Below are 22,351 nucleotides of genomic sequence, written 5' to 3' on the forward strand. Positions count from 1 at the left end.
TTTTGAATGGCTGTGACCGAAGGCAACTGACTGTTATCTCATAATACCATCAAATGCTTCTGCATGTTTGCTTTGCTTGTGGCTTTGGTGCTGTAGAAGACAAACTAATTTTACAATAGTGAAAGAAAGATATAAAAACACTACAGCCACTGCTTACCTAACACTGTTGGATGCTTAGACTAGGGTCTCTTTAACTAAAACCCACTGACACCTAACCCCTACACACTCCAATGCCTGTGACAATTCCCTTGCAAGTCAGGATGCTTCTCTACTTAACCCATTTTTGGACCCTTTCCCTGTTGACCTCTCGGAGGGATCCCCAACCCCTGGCCCCACTGCCCAGGGTCCACAAATCTACTCTGTCCCTATTATCCTGTGGATGCCTTTCCCAATTGTACCTCCTCTATTCCTCCTGGAGTCTCATATGGTCTTGAGTACTGGTTGGTTGCACTTACACTGCGCATTACTCACTCTAAAACTCATAATCTTACCATCTTTCATCTTCCCTCTCCTTTCCATCTGACAGTCTACTTAAAGTGATATTTTTCCGTATTCTCATCTTGTAGACAGATAGTTTTTTGTGTGCGCCTTTAGTAATTTCACTTATATATGTAGCTTCTGTGTCTTTGATAATCTGTTGGGAATAACTGTAGATCCCAGTAGTATGATTTTAAACATGCTTAGAAATTTTGCGTATTTTAATCAAGATCCCTTTGTTGACAATCAGTGTGTTTTGGCATCTTTCTTCGCAGGCTAATGGAAGTGCTAAAAGATCTGGAGGAGATCCCAAATCCACTTCTCCTACTGTGCCTGCTTCTAAAATTCCTGCTTTTTCCTCTAGTATGGGAAAAGGCTTGTCCCAGTCTGATTCTACTAATATTGTTAATTCTTCTCCTTTATCTTCCTCCCTTCCCGCTAGCAAATCTTCTATCCCTCCTTCTCGATCCAGTTCCACCCCCTCATCTCATATCCCCTCCCTTTCTAATGGTTCTTTAAAATATGCCCCTCCCACTCACAGCACTAAAGGCCTCTCTATTCCCATGCAGACACAAAATGGTCGACCTTCCACCTCTTCTTCCTCTTCCTGTTCCCACTCCCCTTTGTCCCCGACTATGTTGAGTCAGAGTGCGAAGAGTATCCGTACCATTCACACACCCAGCTTTACCAGCTACAGTCGCCAGCACAATGGGAGTGCCGGTAAATCAACTGTCCCAACAGTAACTGTCGCTAAGGATGCTGCGTAAATTGCTTTGCTGCTTTGCAACCATTTGTTTATCTCTTAATATGGTGGAATCACTCCTGGTTTACTTTGATTCACTTTTTAAGTTGTTTTTCTGATTTTATTTGTTTGAACAGATAATATTTTTACATGAGAGTGAACTTTGTTTTGTCATGATTTTGGCTATTGCATGTTATTATTTTCTCTGTTCAATTGAATGGCCATCCTCCATTATTCAGTGTTTTAAACTTGAATCTCTGCAAATCATAAACATATAAAATGATCAACTGTTTTATTTTAAAAACTAAAACGTTTAATTGCAGAGAGCTCTTGATCAAGAATTTTACAGAGCACTTCATTTGAAAAGAATATTTATTTTTCATACAAGTTGAAGAGAGGCTAATAAGTATTAAAGTTAACATAGTAAAAAATATGTAAACAATGTTTTGGTTATTATCATCCTCTGAATGATTGTAGATTATTTTCATTTTGCAGTTTTAAATAAATTGACAGGCATTGGTTGTAGCCAATAATAAGTGGAAAAGTACTGTAAGTCTACTAACCATTAACACAAATTGTCAAACATTGTCTGTTTTTTTTCTTTGTCTTTTTTACATGCACTGCCAATGTCTTTAAGATTTATTGTTATAAACTGACAACAGTTTTGCAATGAACAGTTGTCTGTCTATTCAGTAGTTGCCTATTTGCCAAAGTTTGTAATTTACATCCTTAAAAATGACTATATATACTGTGTTTGACACTATGTACATTTAGGATAGGTTATATCTGGCTTAACCTACCTATGTCAAAAAATCCCTGATTTACCCTCGCAGTCTATGGCTCTTAAATTAATGAGTATTGATGTCTAAATGTAAACTAAAAATTGTAGTGATTGATAAAATTGCTCTCTACTTCACATGTATATACTGTAACATCTCTATTTCAGAGATTGTCTTTAGTTTTGTTAACATATTGTACCAAAGTTTATTTCTATGCATGCCTATACAAAATTGTAGAGAGAGAATGTAATAGAAGAAAATCATGCTTGCACAGACAGATTTTGTAAATAAAAATGTTTGGTTTTGTATAGCTTTAATTGCAGAAGCAATCTGTGCAAAAGAGTGTAGGTATTAAAACAATAAAGTTCTGCATGCTTGTCGTTTACATGGCCTCTCGGCTATGGTTTCTCCACTTCAACACTGCAAGTCCTTCTATTAAACATTTTGGCAGATAGTTCGGGTGACTTGTGTTTTTTATCACATATTTTGTCTTTTACACCTTTACACTTTCATAGTAATGACATTCTAGTGACATTGTAAACATGTTGGGAACTGTACATTTGGACACATTTTACTGAATGTATGTAATGTGTGCAGAGCTGTAGGCAAAAGGTGGTTATTTTGAAAAATCTAAAATATAAAAGTTTTGATTTGTGTAAAATATTGGTAATATCCTCATGCTTGTGTTAATTTACAGTTCTGATGACTTTTATACTAAAATGTGTTGTACAGATTACATATACTTTAGGAATGTCCAAACTTATGGCCGATACACTATATCTTATTTTTTATTTAACCTTTATTTAACCAGGTTAGTCTCATTGAGATATAAAATCTCTTTTTCAAAAGAGACCTGGCCAAGATAGCAGAACAAATTTGATCACACAATCACAAAACAAATACAAAAGACGCAAAGACAACTCAAGTGCATTTCAATTAAATAAAAAGTGCCATTAATTAAAACATTTGCACTTGTGGATGGACTCACGTTCTATAGTTTTAACATAACCTTTAAAATCATTTAAGGAAATTAGACACTGTAGTTTAAGTGTTTTCTGTAGGTCATTCCAAGTCGAAGGTGCAACAAACATGAAAGCCTTTTTGAACAACTCTGTCCGGGCTTGAGTTACATTCAATGGAATAGTTTTCTGCGACCATACTAGATTCTGTATATGAAGCTTAAAAGAAAGGTGATCATCAATTAAAAATCCTAAATATTTATAAGATGAAACTACCTCAATTGTTTTACCCTGATCAGTAACAATATTCAGGTCTAACTCATTTTTCCTTGAGTTTGAAAAGAACATTACTTTGGTCTTCTCTGCATTAAGTACAAGCTTTAATTGATAAAGCTGTGCTTGCCTTGCACTCTATCGAAAGCAGTTTGCAAGCATTCATACGCCTTCCTAATGGTAGCTGCACAACAATAAATAACCGTATCATCTGCATAAAAATGGAAAAATGCATGTTGGACATTTTCCCCCAGACAGTTTATATAAAAAGTGAATAAAAGTGGCCCAAGAATGGAGCCCTGTGGGACCCCTTTACAGATTGATACATATTTTGACGTTAGGCCATCAACTTGTGTAGCTTGAGTCCTATCAGCGAGGTAGTTGATAAACTAGCCTAGAGTGTTGAGACATACCTATACTGATCAGTCTCTGAACTAGTATGCTATGGTCAACAGTGTAAAATGATTTGGACAGATCAATGAACAGAGACACACAGTGTTTCTTATCATCAAGTGCTTTGACTATATCATTAATTACTTTTATGGCAGCAGTGGTAGTGCTGTGTTTCTCCTGAAACCAGATTGATGCTTTGATTAAATTGACTGAGCATTTAAATACTCTTTCACTTGTTCACTAACCAAAGATTCCAACACTTTGGTCAATGCTGAAAGTTTGGAAATGGGTCTGTAATTATTAGGCAAGGTAGGGTCACCTCCTTTCAAAAGTGGTAACTATACGGGCAACAGAATCAAACAAGAAACCAGATGATATGAAATGCTCACTAAAAAAATATAGCATTTCTACTTTGTCAGATATAGACACACCATTCTTACCTAGAGAAAACGGAAAACCTGTTGGTTTAGTCAATGCAGATAATGACTTAATAGTTTTCCAGAATTTTTGTTGAGTCATTTAGATTCTCTGTGATTCCAGATAAGTAAAATTCAGCTTTAGCTTTTCTGAAAAGTGAAGTGAACCTGTTCGCAACTGTCTGAAAACAAACCAGTCAGCATCAGTATCTCCTTGCTTTTGCCCAGGCTACATTTCTTTCGTGGAGCAAGCGGAATTGCGGGCCCAAGCCGGTGGCACCGCCACCCTGGTGCCTTTAGTTACACTAAAGGCACCGGGGTGGCGGTGGCACCGGCTTGGGCCCTCCATCGCTGCTCGCAGCTATATATATATATATGTCAGACAAGTAATATTCTTTGTCTTGTCACTTAAAAAAAATAATAAAAAAAAATATATATATACAGTGAGGAAAATAAGTATTTGAACACCCTGCTATTTTGCAAGTTCTCCCACTTGGAAATCATGGAGGGGTCTGAAATTGTCATCGTAGGTGCATGTCCACTGTGAGAGACATAATCTAAAAAGAAAAATCCAGAAATCACAATATATGATTTTTTAACTATTTATTTGTATGATACAGCTGCAAATAAGTATTTGAACACCTGTCTATCAGCTAGAATTCTGACCCTCTAAGACCTGTTAGTCTGCCTTTAAAAATGTCCACCTCAACTCCATTTATTATCCTAAATTAGATGCACCTGTTTGAGGTCGTTAGCTGCATAAAGACACCTGTCCACCCCATACAATCAGTAAGAATCCAACTACTAACATGGCCAAGACCAAAGAGCTGTCCAAAGACACTAGAGACAAAATTGTACACCTCCACAAGGCTGGAAAGGGCTACCGGGAAATTGCCAAGCAGCTTGGTGAAAAAAGGTCCACTGTTGGAGCAATCATTAGAAAATGGAAGAAGCTAAACATGACTGGTAATCTCCCTCGGACTGGGGCTCCATGCAAGATCTCACCTCGTGGGGTCTCAATGATCCTAAGAAAGGTGAGAAATCAGCCCAGAACTACACAGGAGGAGCTGGTCAATGACCTGAAAAGAGCTGGGACAACCGTTTCCAAGGTTACTGTTGGTAATACACTAAGACGTCATGGTTTGAAATCATGCATGGCACGGAAGGTTCCCCTGCTTAAACCAGCACATGTCAAGGCCCGTCTTAAGTTTGCCAATGACCATTTGGATGATCCAGAGGAGTCATGGGAGAAAGTCATGTGGTCAGATGAGACCAAAATAGAACTTTTTGGTCATAATTCCACTAAACGTGTTTGGAGGAAGAAGAATTATGAGTACCATCCCAAAAACACCATCCCTACTGTGAAGCATGGGGGTGGTAGCATCATGCTTTGGGGGTGTTTTTCTGCACATGGGACAGGGCGACTGCACTGTATTAAGGAGAGGATGACCGGGGCCATGTATTGTGAGATTTTGGGGAACAACCTCCTTCCCTCAGTTAGAGCATTGAAGATGGTTTGAGGCTGGGTCTTCCAACATGACAATGACCCGAAGCACACAGCCAGGATAACCAAGGAGTGGCTCTGTAAGAAGCATATCAAGGTTCTGCCGTGGCCTAGCCAGTCTCCAGACCTAAACCCAATAGAGAATCTTTGGAGGGAGCTCAAACTCCGTGTTTCTCAGCGACAGCCCAGAAACCTGACTGATCTAGAGAAGATCTGTGTGGAGGAGTGGGCCAAAATCCCTCCTGCAGTGTGTGCAAACCTGGGGAAAAACTACAGGAAACGTTTGACCTCTGTAATTGCAAACAAAGGCTACTGTACCAAATATTAACATTGATTTTCTCAGGTGTTCAAATGCTTATTTGCAGCTGTATCATACAAATAAATAGTTAAAAAATCATACATTGTGATTTCTGGATTTTTTTTTTTAGATTATGTTTCTCACAGTGGACATGCACCTACGATGACAATTTCAGACCCCTCCATGATTTCTAAGTGGGAGAACTTGCAAAATAGCAGGGTGTTCAAATACTTATTTTCCTCACTGTATATATATATATATATATATTCTTTTTTCCCCTATTTTTAACATATATATATATATATATATAATTACCTTTTTTTGGATGCTAAACTATTGTTTATTATATGCTTTGTACTTCACTCACGTTCCAATATCGAAGGGAAAAATTATCCTCTTCACATGCGCAAAAATGTGCTTGGAAAATTCACAGTGGAGCGGTGCTTACTGTGAATGTACGAATTGTACTACTGACTATTTAGAGCAGTGTAATCTTTATATGTTAGGTTGACCATTTTATTATTATATTTTATTAAGTCTATAATGAACAGGCTGCAATGTCAAGATTGCAATGCTGGAGTGTGTGTGTGTGTGTGTGTGTGTGTGTGTGTGTGTGTGTGTGTGTGTATGTGTGTTCATGTTTTTCTGTCCCGGTGGGGACTTTAACCTGAATGCACACAGACTCATGGGGACTCGTATCACAGTGGGGACCTAAATAGAGGTCCCCATGGGTAAACAAGCTTCATACAGAATGAGTTTTTTTGGAAATGTAAAAATGCAGAAAGTTTTCTGTGATGGGTAGGTTTAGGGGTAGGGTTAGTGTAAGGAGATAAAATATACAGTTTGTACAGTATAAAAATCATTAAATCTATGGAGAGTCCCCACAAAGATAGTAAACCGTGTGTGTGTGGGTGGGTGTGTATGTGTGGCGTGGGTGCGATTGAACAGTGGACACATAAAAACATACTCCGTCATTATACAGGACGACATTCAAACTGCAAAGTGTTAACTTATATTTGTGTACAGTCGCAATAAAACACAACATTGTGCTTTTGTAAAATAATTTCAAGCAATCCACCCCCGAAAGGCGCTAATTTTAAAATTAAACTAAAATGCTCATGGCTGCACGGGCATTCATAACGGTGCGCATCCACGGCGAGGAATGAGCAGAACAGAGTGAACGTTTTTTAGTTAATTCCTACTTCCATAGGAATTCATTTGAAACGCTCGCTCAACCACTATCAATGTCAGTGCGGACGAACATATTTTACTTTCGTTTTTAAGTTGGCGATTCAAAAGCCCCCAGCGGTGTCACACGTCGATTAACCGGTGGTAAAAAATTCTCACCGTCACATACCTAGTATATTTTTATGTAGATACAATAGGCCTACCTGATTTTGAACACAAGAGGGCAGTATAGCCCTATGTATGACTTGAATTTTATGGGACTAAATAGTACAATTACTATTTTTAAACTTATAAATATTTATTAAATTGAAAAAAAAAGAATAAAATGGTTTTAGTTGTGATATTTTTATACTTTTATATAGAAATAAATAGTGTTTAATTACATTTTTAGAAGATGAGGCTTTAAGTGTTACTTTAATTTAGTCCCTCACTATAGCAAAACCGTTTGAGATGTTTAATATCCGTTCACAATTTAGCATCTTTAATGTATCTTTATCATTTTGGAAAAGTTTGGTGTGAATAAAATAAACCAGTTAGGAAGAGTAGCTAAAAACTCAGAGTCTGAAATATCCAAAAAATCCACATTCAAACCAAAATATCTGACTTCCTTTTGCTCTGAGCTAATAACTGTAAATTAGAAAGTTGTCCGGCTCGGTGAGACCAATATATATACTGATTTTTGTAACTGTTGGTAAAACTAACCCCCCCACTTTTGTCAAACGCATGTTGAAAGTGACACACTTCCTGCTGCCAGTTGGTGGCACTATAACTTTGACTCACAATAGTTACATCCATCTGATCGGCCTCTTACCACGAACACACTGCTAAAGTTTCATCAAGATCAGTTAATGTATGCAGAAGTTATAACACTTCGTCTCCTCTCTTTTCTCGCCATAAATTTGTTTCCTCGCCACGGCCAAACCGTTCGAGATATCAAAAATCCGTCCGCAATTTAGCATCCTCAATGTCTGACTTCATGCTGACTGAGTTTGGAGGTGATTGAATGAATTCTCTAGGAGGAGTACATCACATTCCACAGCAAGCGTTTTCCAAACAACCCATAATAGCCGACTTCCTGTTGGGCTGGCGCGAAACTTGACAGAGGGAAAGTTGTTCGGCCCGATGAAATCTATATGTGTACCGAGTTTCATATTAATTCATGCAAGCGTGTTTGATATATGGACCAAGTTTTCAGACCCTGTTCAAGAGGGTGCTGTTGAGCCCCCCTGCCACGCCCGTTTCTGAAACTTTTCACATGTCTACTGGCTAATAAGTGTTATGTGTCTGTCGAGTTTCATCCAATTTCAAGCATGCTAAGAGTCTCAAACGCATCCGAAAAGAATATTAAAGTTTGATGCGTTGCCACGGCAACAGTATCTAAGATATCAATAATCCTTTCACAGGTCTACATCTGCCGTGTGTTTACATTATACACATAAAGTTCGAAGCAAATCAGGTAAAAGTAAGAGGGTGGCGCTATAACTTTGACTCACAATAGTCACATCCATGTGATTGGCCTCTTACAACGAACACACTGCGGAAGTTTCATCAAGATCAGATAATGTATGCAGAAGTTATAACACACTTCCTGTGTCCCATTATTCGCCATAAATTCGTTTCCTCGCCACGGCCAAACCGTTCGTGATATCAAAAATCTGTTTTGCAAGAATTCATCCTCAATGTCTTGACTTTATTCTCACCGAGTTTGGTGGCGATCGGATGAAATCCCTAGGAGGAGTATTTCACATTCCATTGTATGCGTTTTCCAAACAACGTATAATAACCGGCTTCCTGTTGGGCTTTTGTAAAATTTAGAGCACGAAAGTTGTTCGGCCCGATGAGATCTATATGTGTACTGAGTTTCTTATTATTACATGCAAGCTTGTTTGATTTATGGACCAAGTTTTCGGACCCCATTCCAGGGGGTGCTGTCGAGCCCCCCTGCCACGCCCCGGTACCAACTTCAGCCCGGCCCTGATGGCCGCAGGTTCTGACGTGTGTGCAAAATTTCAAGAGTTTTTGAGCATGTTAAGGGCCCCAAAAGTGGCAAAAAGGCAAAAAAAAAAAATAATCCTTCCGGAAACAATAGGGCCTTCGCCCTTTCAGGGCTTGGGCCCTAATAAATCATATAAAAAACCCCCCTGCTCAACAAACATTTTTATATTTTGCCTTTCAACAATACGAAGTGCAGACTTGGGCACCTTAGTATCTATAACAGCTGCAATCACACAGTGATCACTCACATCATTGGCAAAAACACCTATTGCAGAGTGCTTAAAAGGGGCATTGGTCAGGATTAAATCAATGCGTGATGATTTCTCCGGACATTAAGGATTTGGTCGAGTAGGAGTGTTAATTAATTGAGTCAAATTTAAATTGACACACTGCTCTTTAAAAGCATCTGATGTCGGCCTTAGCCAGTCCCAGTTTAGATCACCAACAACAGTAGTGTCATTACAAATAACTTGACTTAACAAATTTGATAGTGTAGATCAGGGGTGCCCAATCCTGCTCCTGCCGATGGACTTTCCTGCACAGTTCATCTCCAACCCTAATCAAACACACCTGCCTTAAATTTTCAAGTGATCCTGAAGACCTTAATTGGTTGCTTCAGGTGTGTTTGATTAGGGTTGGAGATGAACTGTGCAAGGACAGTCGATCGGCAGGAGCAGGATTGGGCACCCCTGGTGTAGATGAAGAGTCATTTGATGCAGACGGAGTTCTATAACAACCAACCAACCTGAAATCAAATTGTTTACCCACCGATTTTGAGAGCACTAAACTAGAGTTGAATTTGCATTTGATATAAATAGCAACACCTCCCCCTCTTTTTGGGCGATCTGAACGATACACATTATAACCATCAATGCCAATATCTTTATCAAGGACAGATTTAGTCAGCCAGGTTTCAGATAAAACAATAATGTCAGCATCAGTTGACCTGACCGCATGATCAGATGAGAAAGGTCATGGTGTCTGTTAACTTCCAGACACAATGAAAATCAGTATCTGTTAAACAAATGTTTTAAGTGAAAGTAAAAGTATAAAAGCATGGCTGATAATGATTGAGGTTCATGACTACATTCATTCAGAAACCTATTCCTTGTACATCAAATGTGGAACTCGCATTTCCAGATTTCAAGATGATAAAATCTCATATAACATTTGTCATATGAGATTTTGTCATCTTGTAAAACACATGGCAATGACAAGGCTATCTCTGTGTTTATTTAACTTATTTCAGCATTTTCATTTATCAATATTTAATTTATCATATATCATTTTTGTATATGCCACTTTTAGATGTTCAAGATCTGAATAAAATATTCTTTCAAAATCTTACATCTTTCAATGTCCTCACAAACATATTTTAAACACCATTGTTGCATATTGTTTGGTTATTTGAGGTCATTATTATTAGGGGCCAAGCACCAAAGGTGCGGAGGCACCTATTGTATCTGTTCCCGTTCTTATTATTCTTCCGCTTCTTCTTCTTCTGCTCTGGGAGTCTATGGCAGCCCGTAGAACCGCTTGCAGGAAAGTTATGAAATTTGGCACACTGATAAAGGACAGTCTGAACTATCAGCAAAGCAATTTTGGAGTCTCCAACTCATTCCCTTCTAGCGCCACCAACTGTCCAAAGTTGCACTCATGTTTATGCTAATAATCTTCTTCCTCTGATTCCTTGGCTCAAGACGATTTGATTGCACCCTATGAGGTCATTTTCCGTCATGAAAATTTTTCCGCCATTTTGAATTTTTATAAATAGCAACACCTCCCCCTCTTTTTGGGCGATCTGAACGATACACATTATAACCATCAATGCCAATATCTTTATCAAGGACAGATTTAGTCAGCCAGGTTTCAGATAAAACAATAATGTCAGCATCAGTTGACCTGACCCATAAATGAACCATATCCAATTTGGACATTAAACTCCGAACATTGAGGTGAATAATACCCAAGCCAGACCTTGATTTAAAATCTTCAGGTGTATCACATAGCTTAAGGCTATCAGGGCCTGGATTAGACTGAACATTTCCAGAGATTAGTAATAAAATAATAACAAGGAGTCTGGACCAATCCTCCAAAATGGAGAGGCAGTGAAGGTGGAGTAGATTTGTAGCCTTATGAACAAACAGAAATGAGTGACCAGTGACCAATATATGACCAGCTTTCTTACAATTCTTTTATAACCTAATAAACCTATAGGATTGACACACACATTTCAACTTTCCTGTATATTCTTCAACTTTACAGTATATTTGAACTATGCCAGGTTTGTCTTATGAAGTGTAAGTTATGAAGTTGTAATGATCACATACAGCAGGCAAAGTGACCAGTAGAGGGTGATGTGTGTTAATGTGGATTTTGTGAAAGGGCTGATTCTACATTAAAGGAGTTCACACATCTGTGCATGTCATTTTTGTGTGATACCTCCTACATGAAGTCAATGCATATATGACTAAATGAGGAAACAGATATGAGCACAGACATTCAGCTGAGTTGGTCACTAGCCAAACGAGGTGTTCATCATTATGTGCTGACTGCTGAGGAAGTCTCTAACCCGACTAGTAAGTACATCGGTGACATTTAAAAATATTTTCTTAGATTTTTATATTTCATATTTTGTATTGATTGTAACATTTACCTTACTGAATATTGGTTGACTTGAAGTTCAGTGTATGTTATTTCCAATGAAGAGTTCAGATGCAAAAGCCTCTAAGTGCCATCTGAAATTTTCCTCTAGAATGATCATTTTTATCAAGCTTGTATATTTAAGTCCAATAATTTCACTTAAATGGGCATGCAAATTACCTATTAACTGTCATTTAAGTGAAATTACTTATAAATACAAGCTTTTTTAAAAATGATCATTCTAGAAGAAAATTTCAGATGGCACTTAGAGGCTTTTGCATCTGAACTCTTCACATATATATATATATATATATATATATATATATATATATATATATATATATATATATATATATATATATATATAATTCTTCAGGGTATTTTTAGATAATAAGGTGTATATATATATATACATACACACACACACACACACACACACACACACACACACACACACACCTTATTACCTAAAAATACCCTGCACATTTTTCTCTCTTGCTATTCATGTGGTTTCAGATAATAATAAAGCATGCAGTATTATCATAGATAAGTTATATATAATATAAATAGATCTTTTCATTTCAAAGAAATATGTTAGAAATATGTTTCAATGAAATATGTTCTTATGTTTTAAAAACCATTTACCCACACTGTGTCACTTCCTGTAGTTCTTGAGAAAATAATATTGCTGACTGACTAACACCTGACTAACACCTGACTGTGATACTTATTCTGTCTATTGCCGTTCTGCAAACAGCAGATCAGTCACAAAGATGTGCAGCATGTCGAATCACTCAGTGGAGGGGATTTACCTGAGCACTCATGAGGAGAACATCCTGTTCGCAACCTTCTACATTGTCATCTTCATCCTCTCAGTCCCGAGCAATGCCTTGGCACTTTGGGTGTTCTGCCGCAACAACACCAACAACACCCCATCCAAAGAGTTTCTGAAGCACCTGGCTATAGCGGACATGTCTTACGTCCTGGTGCTCCCCATGCGAGTGATCTACCACATGTCAGACGGTCACTGGCCTCTTGGTGAAGGGTCCTGTCGCGCGGTGGGTTTCCTGTTCTTCGTCAACCTCTACTGCAGCATGTACTTTATGACCTGCATCAGTGTAGACCGTCTGTTGGCTTGCGTCTTACCATGCAAAACTCTGAATCTGAGAAAGACCAAGAATGCCAAAGTGGTCTGTGCAGTCTTGTGGGTCATGGTGACCATTTCCATGGTGCCTGTCCTGTTCTCCAAAAAAGAAGTGACTAGACAATGGCAGAATGTTACAGTGTGCGAACAGCTGTACATAGAGAAGTCCACTAATCCCACCGGCGCGGTGGTGTCCACTGCTATTGCATTCATGATACCTCTGGTCACCCTGAGTGTCTCTTACATTCTCATATTTTGCAAAGTCAAACAAATGACTTTTCAAGAAAGGACGCCCACTCAGCGTAAGGCAATGAGAATGATCGTACTTACAGTGGTTAACTTCTTGATTGCATTTGTGCCCTATCATATCCACCGATTTTTCTTTATCATACGGCATGAGGACATGTCAAGGTCAGAATCCGAAAGACAAATGCTGCATTTGGGAAATCGAATCACCTCAGCTTTAACATGCATGAGTGGCGTGTTGGATCCTGTCATGTACTTCTTTCTGGCTAGAAATTACCAAGACACCCTTCTGCAGCTCTGTGGTAGAAACCTCAACGAAGAGCAATCCACCGCATGATCAGACGAGAAAGGTCATGGTGTCTGTTAACTTCCAGACAGAATTAAAATCAGTATCTGTTAAACAAATGTTTTAAGTGAAAGTAAAAGTATAAAAGCATGGCTGATAATGATTGAGGTTCATGACTACATTCATTCAGAAACCTATACATACATCAAATGTGGAACTCGCAATTCCAGATTTCAAGATGATAAAATCTCATATAACATTTGTCATATGAGATTTTGTCATCTTGTAAAACACATGGCAATGACAAGGCTATCTCCGTGTTTATTTAACTTATTTCAGCATTTTCATTTATCAATATTTAATTTATCATATATCATTTTTGTATATGCCACTTTTAGATGTTCAAGATCTGAATAAAATATTCTTTCAAAATCTTACATCTTTCAATGTCCTCACAAACATATTTTAAACACCATTGTTGCATATTGTTTGGTTATTTGAGGTCATTATTATTAGGGGCCAAGCACCAAAGGTGCGGAGGCACCTATTGTATCTGTTCCCGTTCTTATTATTCTTCCGCTTCTTCTTCTTCCGCTCTGGGAGTCTATGGCAGCCTATAGAACCACTTGCAGGAAAGTTATGAAATTTGGCACTCTGATAAAGGACAGTCTCCAACTCATTCCCTCTAGCGCCACCAACTGTCCAAAGTTGCACTCATGTTTATGCTAATAATCTTCTTCCTCAAGACGATTTGATTGCACCCTATGAGGTCATTTTCCGTCATGAAAATTTTTCCGCCATTTTGAATTTTCCAAAAAACCTACTTTTTCGAACTCCTCCTAGGCCGTTGCTCCGATTTTCACTAAAATTTAACCAGATCATCTCCAGACCATGGCGACAAAAAGTTATGGAATTCAAGTTGATTTGTCAAACCGTTTTCGATAAACCCACGAACAAATTTTACGTAGCGGTTGCAAAAACAGACGTAATCTGTTTGTATGTATCTCCGCAACGCTTTATCAGATTCAGACCAAACTTGGTACATGTCATCACAAACATGACCTGGGGCTACATGCTGCGTTTCGGCGCAGCGCCACCTACTGGTCCGGAGATATGAAAAAAAATGTGTTTGTCCAAAAATCATAACATTTGTCTCGTTAGATTCAAGGCAGCATGCCGAGTCAACGGATATCCAATTTGACCATATTGGCCATTTAGAATTTTGTGCTAAAATGCTGTATTTTAAGAATGCATTAACGGATTTTTACGAAACTTGGTATGGGTATACTAAATGCTATACTAAACAAATGCATTGGTGTAATATTACGAAACTCAGAATGTGCCATCAGCACCATCACCTGAAGGTACCCAAGATATTTTGAGACAGCGCCACCTTTTGGTCAAAAGTTATAACAAAATTTTCAAAACTGCTAATCCTTTTTGAATAAATCGGCCTATTGTAATGCCACTGGTCTTAATAGATTCCTTGGGTCACGCTGAGAACATAGATACCAAGTTTACCTTATTTGGCCAAACTTCCGGTCCGCCATCTTGATTTTCATTCAAAACCTACTTTTTCGAACTCCTCCTAGATCGTTTGTCCGATTTTCACCAAAATCGAATCGTATCATCTCCAGACTGTGCCGACTAAAAGTTATGGATTTTGTGTCGATAGACGAAACCGTTTTCGTATAGCGTAGCAGCAAATTTGAGGCATGGTGCCGAAAGGACTATTCAGGCTTTATCTCTGCAATGCCTTGACATATTGACACCAAACTTTGTATGTGTCATTGTCACTTCACTCTGACCACATCACATCAGTTTTGTAACTGCGCCACCTATTGGTCGAAAGTGATAATCAATTAAATCATATTTTTAATTACTGTTTATATGATTTTTCAGCCATTTCACCTAAAATTCTCTTTAAATGTCTTTAATTGCTCATTGTTGCAGTTGGTCTGACACTTTCAGCCATGTCTTGTCGTCTTATTCTGCTTGGCCCCGATAATTGCTGCTTGCAGCTATTTTATTTATTTATTTATTTATTTTAAATGTAATTGTTTTATTTTAATTGCATTGCATGGTTGATTGACATTTTCACTATTTTATTTCCCATTTGGAAAGGAATAACCAGAAAGTAAAATATGGCTTGTTTTTCCCCAGTTTGTTAAAAAAATATATGGCTCGATATCCTTTTTTTTAATGGCTTAAATATTTAAAATGCAGGTCACAAAGTCATAAAACTTGCCTGAATTGTGCATATTTTTTTACTAAACTTTGTGGGATACATAAGTGAGCTGCTGCCATTGGATATTTAGAAACTTGGAAACATATGGTTATACGGCCCGCTCATTTGCATGACAACAGTGTTCGGTGGCTCGAGAATGCAAACCTTAAAATAAGTTTCAAGGTGCAAGCGGTGAAATTTTTTTTGAAAAACGTTATCATCTCCGCGTAAACTTCAAAAACGCGAATCTATGAAAACGCTGAAATGCATATACATGTTCATGCTATATAGGCACATAGCTTTTCTTTACAAAGTGACATCGCCAACTACTGGCTTGGCAGCATAATACAGCCTTTTTCATTGTTTTTGTAGATCTGTGTGAACAGGGATCGTTTTGACTATGTTGTTGTCTGTATGCAAAAGACGCAAAAGAAAAACTTTTCAGCTTTTAGTACATTGTTGTTGTGTTGAAGGGGGTGGATACCGGAATCCACTGCCGTTTCAATATATCCTTTGAGTGGTTGGTAATTGAGTTATTACGAGTTGAATGACTTCTTCAAGCTTATGAGATTTACATGTTTGTGAGAGAAGCACCAAACATATTAAAATATATATATTTACTCTTCTAGCTGACCATGACAGCCTAGGTCATTGGGGGTCACTCAAGCCTGTGACTACTGACTATTCAAGCATTTACTGTTCTTTTCATCTAAAGTCACTAGAGAGTAATGATGAATATTGTCTGAACCTCTTACTGAGAGAAAGTATATCTAATCAGTATGTTTTGGGAAAGTTTCCTGGTCAGAGCTCCACCAAATCCAACCTTGAAGAAGCTGTGTATCTGTGTATCACTGTGTGTGTACTCTTTTGTTATGGGACCTGACGTTCATAAGATGAACAGGCACGCAGGGGAAGTGAAATAACCATCTGTCATCCAGAAAGTGAAATAACCATCTGTCATCCAGAAAATTAATAGAGATATTCTTCTGACGAACAACCATATGTGGAAATTTTCTACGTTTATTAATGATTGAATGAATGAATGAATGAATGAATGAATTAATGAATGAGGCATTTATATAGCGCTTATGTACTACTGTACACCCAAAGCGCTTTACAATCATATCAGGGGATCTCTCCTCAACCACCACTAGCGTGCAGCTTGGATGATGCAACAGCAGCCACAGTACAACTGCGCCAGTGCGCTCACCACACACCAGCTATAGGTGGAGTAAAAAGTCACGCCTGAAAAATCCTCTCCCCCTCTCCCTCTCACTTCTGTCATTAGAACCAACGTGACTTTTTACTGCGCCGAGTCGAAGTGCTCCCAAGTGCTATTCCGCCATACATTATAGTTATCCTTTTATCCGTTTTATTTTGTGTCACCATACTTGGTCGTGTAACCACTCGTGTAGCTGTATTTAAATAGGGAAAACGTGGAGGTGTTTGGTCGCTTCTAACTTCATCTCTGTTTGGTCCCTAATGAATGAACTGGGCTAAGCTAAGTGCTATCAAAGTGTCGCCGCGCGCCAGAGCGATTGAGTGCACGCACTGAGACGAGAGAGGTATGTATCAACTCTTCTTAGTTAAGGGAATAACATAGTTTATTATGAAAAAACGGTAGAGTGTTCCTTTAACCAATCAGAATCATTCATCCTGAAGTAATGACATAGCTTAGTGACCTGGGTAAGTAATAATAATAATAATAATTAATTACATTTATATAGCGCTTTTCTGGGTACTCAAAGTGCTTTTACATGGAATGGGGACCACCACCGATGTGCAGCATTCACCTGGATGATGCGACGGCAGCCATATTGCACCAGAACACCCACCACACAACAGCTTACCGGTGGAGAGGAGACAGTGATGAAGCCAATCAGTATATGGGGATGATTAGGAGGCCATGATGGACAGAGGCCAAGTGGCAAATTTGGCCCCTACTCTTTTCCAAAGGACATCCTGGGATTTTTAATGACCACAGAGAGACAGGACCTCAATTTAACGTCTCATCCAAAGGACGGTGCTCTTTGACAGTATAGTTTCCCTGTCACTACTGGGGCATTAGGACCCACACAGACCACAGGGTGAGCCTCACTAACACCTCTTCCAGCAGCAACCTGGTTTTCTCAGGAGGTCTCCCATCCAGGTACTAACCAGGCTCAGCCCTGCTTAGCTTCAGTGGGCAATCAGTCTTAGGCTACAGGGTGATATGGCTGCTGAAAGTATAAAGTATAATTGCTGTGGTTTTGTGAATGTACGGCAGAGCGGCCTACGAACTCCTTGCTGAGTGTTGAAGCTGACTTCTGCTGATGAAACTGTAATCTATTCTTCAGTAAAATGTTCTTCAAATGACTGCATATCATGACTCCTGGTCTTCATTCATCATATCTGGTCCTTGGGTCTTTAAATTAAAAATCCCCTACAGTGTAAATGTACCCTTAGATATTTGAGTGGCTAATAATCAACATTTAACATGTTAAAAAAAAAATGTTTTAATGTTATCCGTGTTATATTTAATCTGCAGTGCTAAACCAATGTGAACTTTTATTGAGATCCGTTTGGCCGATAACTTGAATGCATTATTATGCAAAAATATGAGGAGAGTTCTCCGCATGAAAGATCCACTACTGGCAGATCAACGTGCTTTTCTCTCTAATGCGGTAGGAAATTAATTTAAATTTACATTTTACATTTACATTTATTCATTTAGCTGACGCTTTTATCCAAAGCGACTTACAATTGCTATATATGTCAGAGGTCGCACGCCTCTGGAGCAACTAGGGGTTAAGTGTCTTGCTCAGGGACACATTGGTGTCTCACAGTGGATAAGTACCTATGAAATGTCGAGGATGTTAACTGTGACAAGTTGATTGACAGGCCAGTTTACGCTGACAGGATGCATGTAAAGAGAGTAAATACGTAATTTTGCTTGCCTCCGTTCGAAATCACATACTCTCTTGAGTAGGTACTTATTTTGAATAAGTAATTACTTCAAGACCACTAAAAAGTATTTTCTATTTATGAGTATGTGTAGTATGAATGTAATCCGGACGTACTACATTCACCATGCTGCCCTGTCATTATCATGTGACCTATCATCATCAGTTGTGTTGCTTCACTGCAATTCACAAATCCCGTGGACTCATGAAAGTAAAGTGTCCATCATACATGCACTTCAGAATCTCTCAGAATGAAGTAGTAGGTATTTGGTACTTTTATGATTACTGTGAATTCAGACATACTTCAGTCACATACTGTTTTTCACCTACTTTATAGTAGCAAAGTATGCAATTTCAGATGCAGCCTCTTGGTAAAGCGTTAAGTCATGAGTTGAAAGCACATGAAAGCCACCACATTGTCGTTAATATGAGTGGATATCATTTTTTCTTTAAGCCCCAATGTTTACGAGTTGGGGGCGTGTAGAAATATGGCAGAATACCACAATACTTAAAGGTATTTAGCAGTGATATGGTCAGGCTTTTTTATTTTGATGTTTATGAAAATTTGAAATTATGACTATTCTTTTGTGGTTATTTCTATGATTAATCTGTTCAAACATATATACTGTATATATATATATATATATATATATATATTATATATATATATATATTTATCAATCCATTTATGAATGTTCTTTTTGTCTATTGTATCTTTTGATATCATCATATATTCATTGTTCATACTCATATATTCTATTCATATTCTTTCATTCACATCCGCTCTGAAAATGTGCATGTCTAAATTCTGCTGTCACTTCTCTAAATTTTGTATGAGTATGGTATCTGGTCTGTTTGTGGTTTAACTTGGAATTAAAGTACAGAAAGTAAAGTCCACACATGGTAAAAAAAAATTAAATCTGCGTCTATAGTGTTAAAACCACAATGTTTAGCTACGCTTGCAGAATAAAGTATCAAGAGGCCAGAGCTCATTATGCCAGCTATAAGATCTTTACAAACAGCAGGGGTGCCAACTCTCAAGCACTGACTGTTTGAGACACTTTTCACACACTCTCACGCCACACGCCACATCCGTTTTCTCATGTACAGAAAAATCACGAAGCAAAGATGACACGGAGACCGACAGACAAGACAGAGCAGGTTACTTATGATATATAAAAAATCTAAGCTCTCAGATTCTGTCAATTTTATTACGAAATTCAAACAATAAAAAGCCTACCGTTTTGGCGCTTGTAATGTGACGTGACAGATCCCTAGCGGCACGTGAACCGATCATCTAGTAAATAAACACGATTGAACCATTTTGAAAGATACAGTAGCCTACAATTTATCGAAATGTATATTCCTCATACATAATATCGATCAATCAGTGTTTTTCAACCGCGCAGAGGTCAATAAAACAGCTGGAGTACAATTATGTCACATAACATTTACCTCAGGAAAGCCATTTAGCCTAATGACCATAATATATAGCCTAGCACCTTAGTTGGCTAGAAAAAAAGAGCTAGAGAGTAATTTACTAAATATGTGTAGGCCTACTATATTACATATTTATTATATTTTTACTTATATCATTAAATAAAGTTGTTATTATAATAAAAAAACGCATTATATTTAATTTGAGTTATTTTTAACCTTAAATAGCCTACTAGACAGCTAGGGCTCTCTGTATGTTTACAGTATTAGGTGAGATTTTATTTTTTCTTGAGAAACATTAGCCTATCTTGTGTAGCCTACCTAATATTTATCCAAATGAGTCAATATTGAATCAAATCACAAGAAATTGAATTGAAATCGTGAAAAAAAACGTAGCTTTACCAGAAATTGTACCATGTAAACATTGTAACATGTTGTCACTAAACCTAGCCTAATACAATTCTGTTTAGTTACTAAAATATTTTGACAATCACAATACACTTATTGTGATGCAAGATTTGTTTATATGTATATATAAAAACATATACATTTTTTTAAGTTGGAGCCCCAAAGCCCCAGGTGGAAAATCTACTGCCTGACACTGTTCCTTCTTTCTGCTATGATACTGTTGACAGAAATTGCCTGTATGGTTAACCTAAAACTGAATTTAATATTGTTAACTAAAGGATTAATGACTAAATGATTAAATATAATTTTTCATTTTAGAGTATTAAAGGCCCACTGAAGTGCCTTGAAAAACACACATCATGACTCAATGTGTTGATGTAATTTCCACTGAAACAGTAAGACAGGGCGGGATATATCGAGCAGCACCTCCCCCTTTTTTTAAATAGCCAATAGCGTTTAGCTTATCACAGCTCGGCCAGAGCCGTTGAACTTGAGCTTGGCTGTCGTCGGCTGCGTCCGAAAACTGATAAATGCTGCCTTCGGAGGAAGCATTTAGGAAGGAAAAAGGTAGGAAGGCATCAAGGCACGCCCGAATGCAATGTTAGCTTCACTTCCTGTCTCCTGAGATTCCTTCATTTGATACATTTTTGGAGGCAGCATAGATGTATCCTTCGCTGCTTTTGATATCCCACAATCCTGTACTTTCCATTCTGTGACAGAAGTTGCGGCTGGCCAACAGTTTGTGTGTAAAAGTAAATTTTTAACGTTTTCCACTTATGATGTCATTTCTAGCAAGAAATTAGTATTGTAGTCATTAAATATTCTCTTAGTTTTCACCAAAGCTCGATCTATTTTGCAGTGATCATTAAACTGTTACGCTGCCTCAGAAGTCTGTCTGAAAAGACAAAAAAATTTGATTTTGATTTCAGGGGAGCCTTGTTTACACACCTAAAAGGGCAATGTATCCCCTGAGATACAAACATTTACAGACAGATTATGAGAAATGTAAAAATTTAATTCATAAATATTGTCCGAATTTTTCTCCTTCAAGTGTGAAGATCATCTCCTCACTGACTCTGAAGAAGACAAGATAAGAAGCCTTTCTACTCATTGTCGAATCAAGCCCCAGCAGCGGATGATCAAGAGGTTCTCCCCTGGCCTGCAGCTATCCGACGATAATCTCAGAGCAATAAAAGCAAGGTTGTTTCTCAAACAGAAGTCTGCATCCTTCCAAGACAGCATGTCCTTCCTAGTCTGTGTCCTCCTCAGCAATCAACCGCTAGAATGAGACTCTTCGTCACACATGTTCCCGCCCCCATGGTCACGGCACAAAAATACTATCAAAACTAAATTTGGGAAAATTACTTTGTATTACAAATCTTTATATTAACTGGCTTTTTATTAATGCAATACAGTGAATGACAGCCGTCTGCGGTCTCTTAGTGGCTAACATTATTGTCAGTTTAGTGTTAGCGATTAATTTACAGGAATTCATTCATGAATGCATTCATGTCTGAAAATATTATTTTTGTCTTACATTTCATAATAAAAACAGGCCAAATGAAGGACGTGAAACGAAGGCTGCCAGAGATACCGCTTTGCTTGATGTGCTAAAAGAGGATACTCTTCTGCATGCATCTTCCACCAGATTAGTGGGTTTTCAGAGAGTAGGACAGGTTTCACTTCCCTGTACCTTGCTACTTCCTCTTTTACCATTTCAGTCACAGTTTTCTTTGATGCTGGGGCTGCTGCTTTGTAGACTGGTCCAAGGAGATCCATCAGTACAGATGTCTTTGGCTTCTTGGGTGATGTGGGGGCTTCTGCATCTCCCACATCATCAGGAGGAACCAAGGAGTTGTCAATCTGCTGAACAGGCACACTGACTTCACCACAAGCACCATCAGTTGCTGTTTAAAAATAAAAAAAAATACAAATTAAATATAAAATATAATAATAATAAATCATCACAAAGACAATACCATTTGGAAGTTCTG

General features: G+C 38.0%; 2 protein-coding genes across 8 annotated transcripts in view; both read left to right on the forward strand.

Moving 5' to 3' along the window:
* kiaa1217 (KIAA1217 ortholog) overlaps nt 1-2,454 on the forward strand; it is a 133,991-nt gene extending 131,537 nt beyond the window's left edge. For all 6 annotated transcript variants that reach the window (XM_084399155.1, XM_084399154.1, XM_084399152.1 and 3 more), the window contains one exon: nt 753-2,454. In XM_084399155.1, the coding sequence (XP_084255281.1) occupies nt 753-1,244 (492 nt within the window). In that variant the 3' untranslated portion in view covers nt 1,245-2,454. The remainder of the gene's footprint in view (nt 1-752) is intronic.
* Nucleotides 2,455-11,466: 9,012 nt separating this feature from the next.
* LOC311284329 (uracil nucleotide/cysteinyl leukotriene receptor) lies at nt 11,467-13,795 on the forward strand. 2 transcript variants are annotated; one of them, XM_084399307.1, is made up of 2 exons: nt 11,467-11,603; nt 12,425-13,795. In XM_084399307.1, exon 2 carries the CDS (start codon nt 12,441-12,443, stop codon nt 13,392-13,394), a length of 954 nt encoding a protein of 317 aa, XP_084255433.1. In that variant the 5' UTR covers nt 11,467-11,603; nt 12,425-12,440; the 3' UTR covers nt 13,395-13,795. The 2 variants fall into 2 exon arrangements, with proteins under 2 accessions (XP_084255433.1, XP_084255434.1); XM_084399308.1 differs by having other exon boundaries at nt 11,478-11,603; nt 12,428-13,795.
* The last annotated feature ends 8,556 nt before the right edge of the window (nt 13,796-22,351 follow it).

The sequence above is a fragment of the Rutilus rutilus genome, assembly GCF_951802725.1.
Source record: "Rutilus rutilus genome assembly, chromosome: 24".
Lineage (NCBI taxonomy): Eukaryota > Metazoa > Chordata > Actinopteri > Cypriniformes > Leuciscidae > Rutilus > Rutilus rutilus.

Bases quoted from the DNA above. Each gene is read 5' to 3' on its own strand.
- LOC311284329 (XM_084399307.1), top strand. From the start codon at position 12,441: ATGTGCAGCATGTCGAATCACTCAGTGGAGGGGATTTACCTGAGCACT.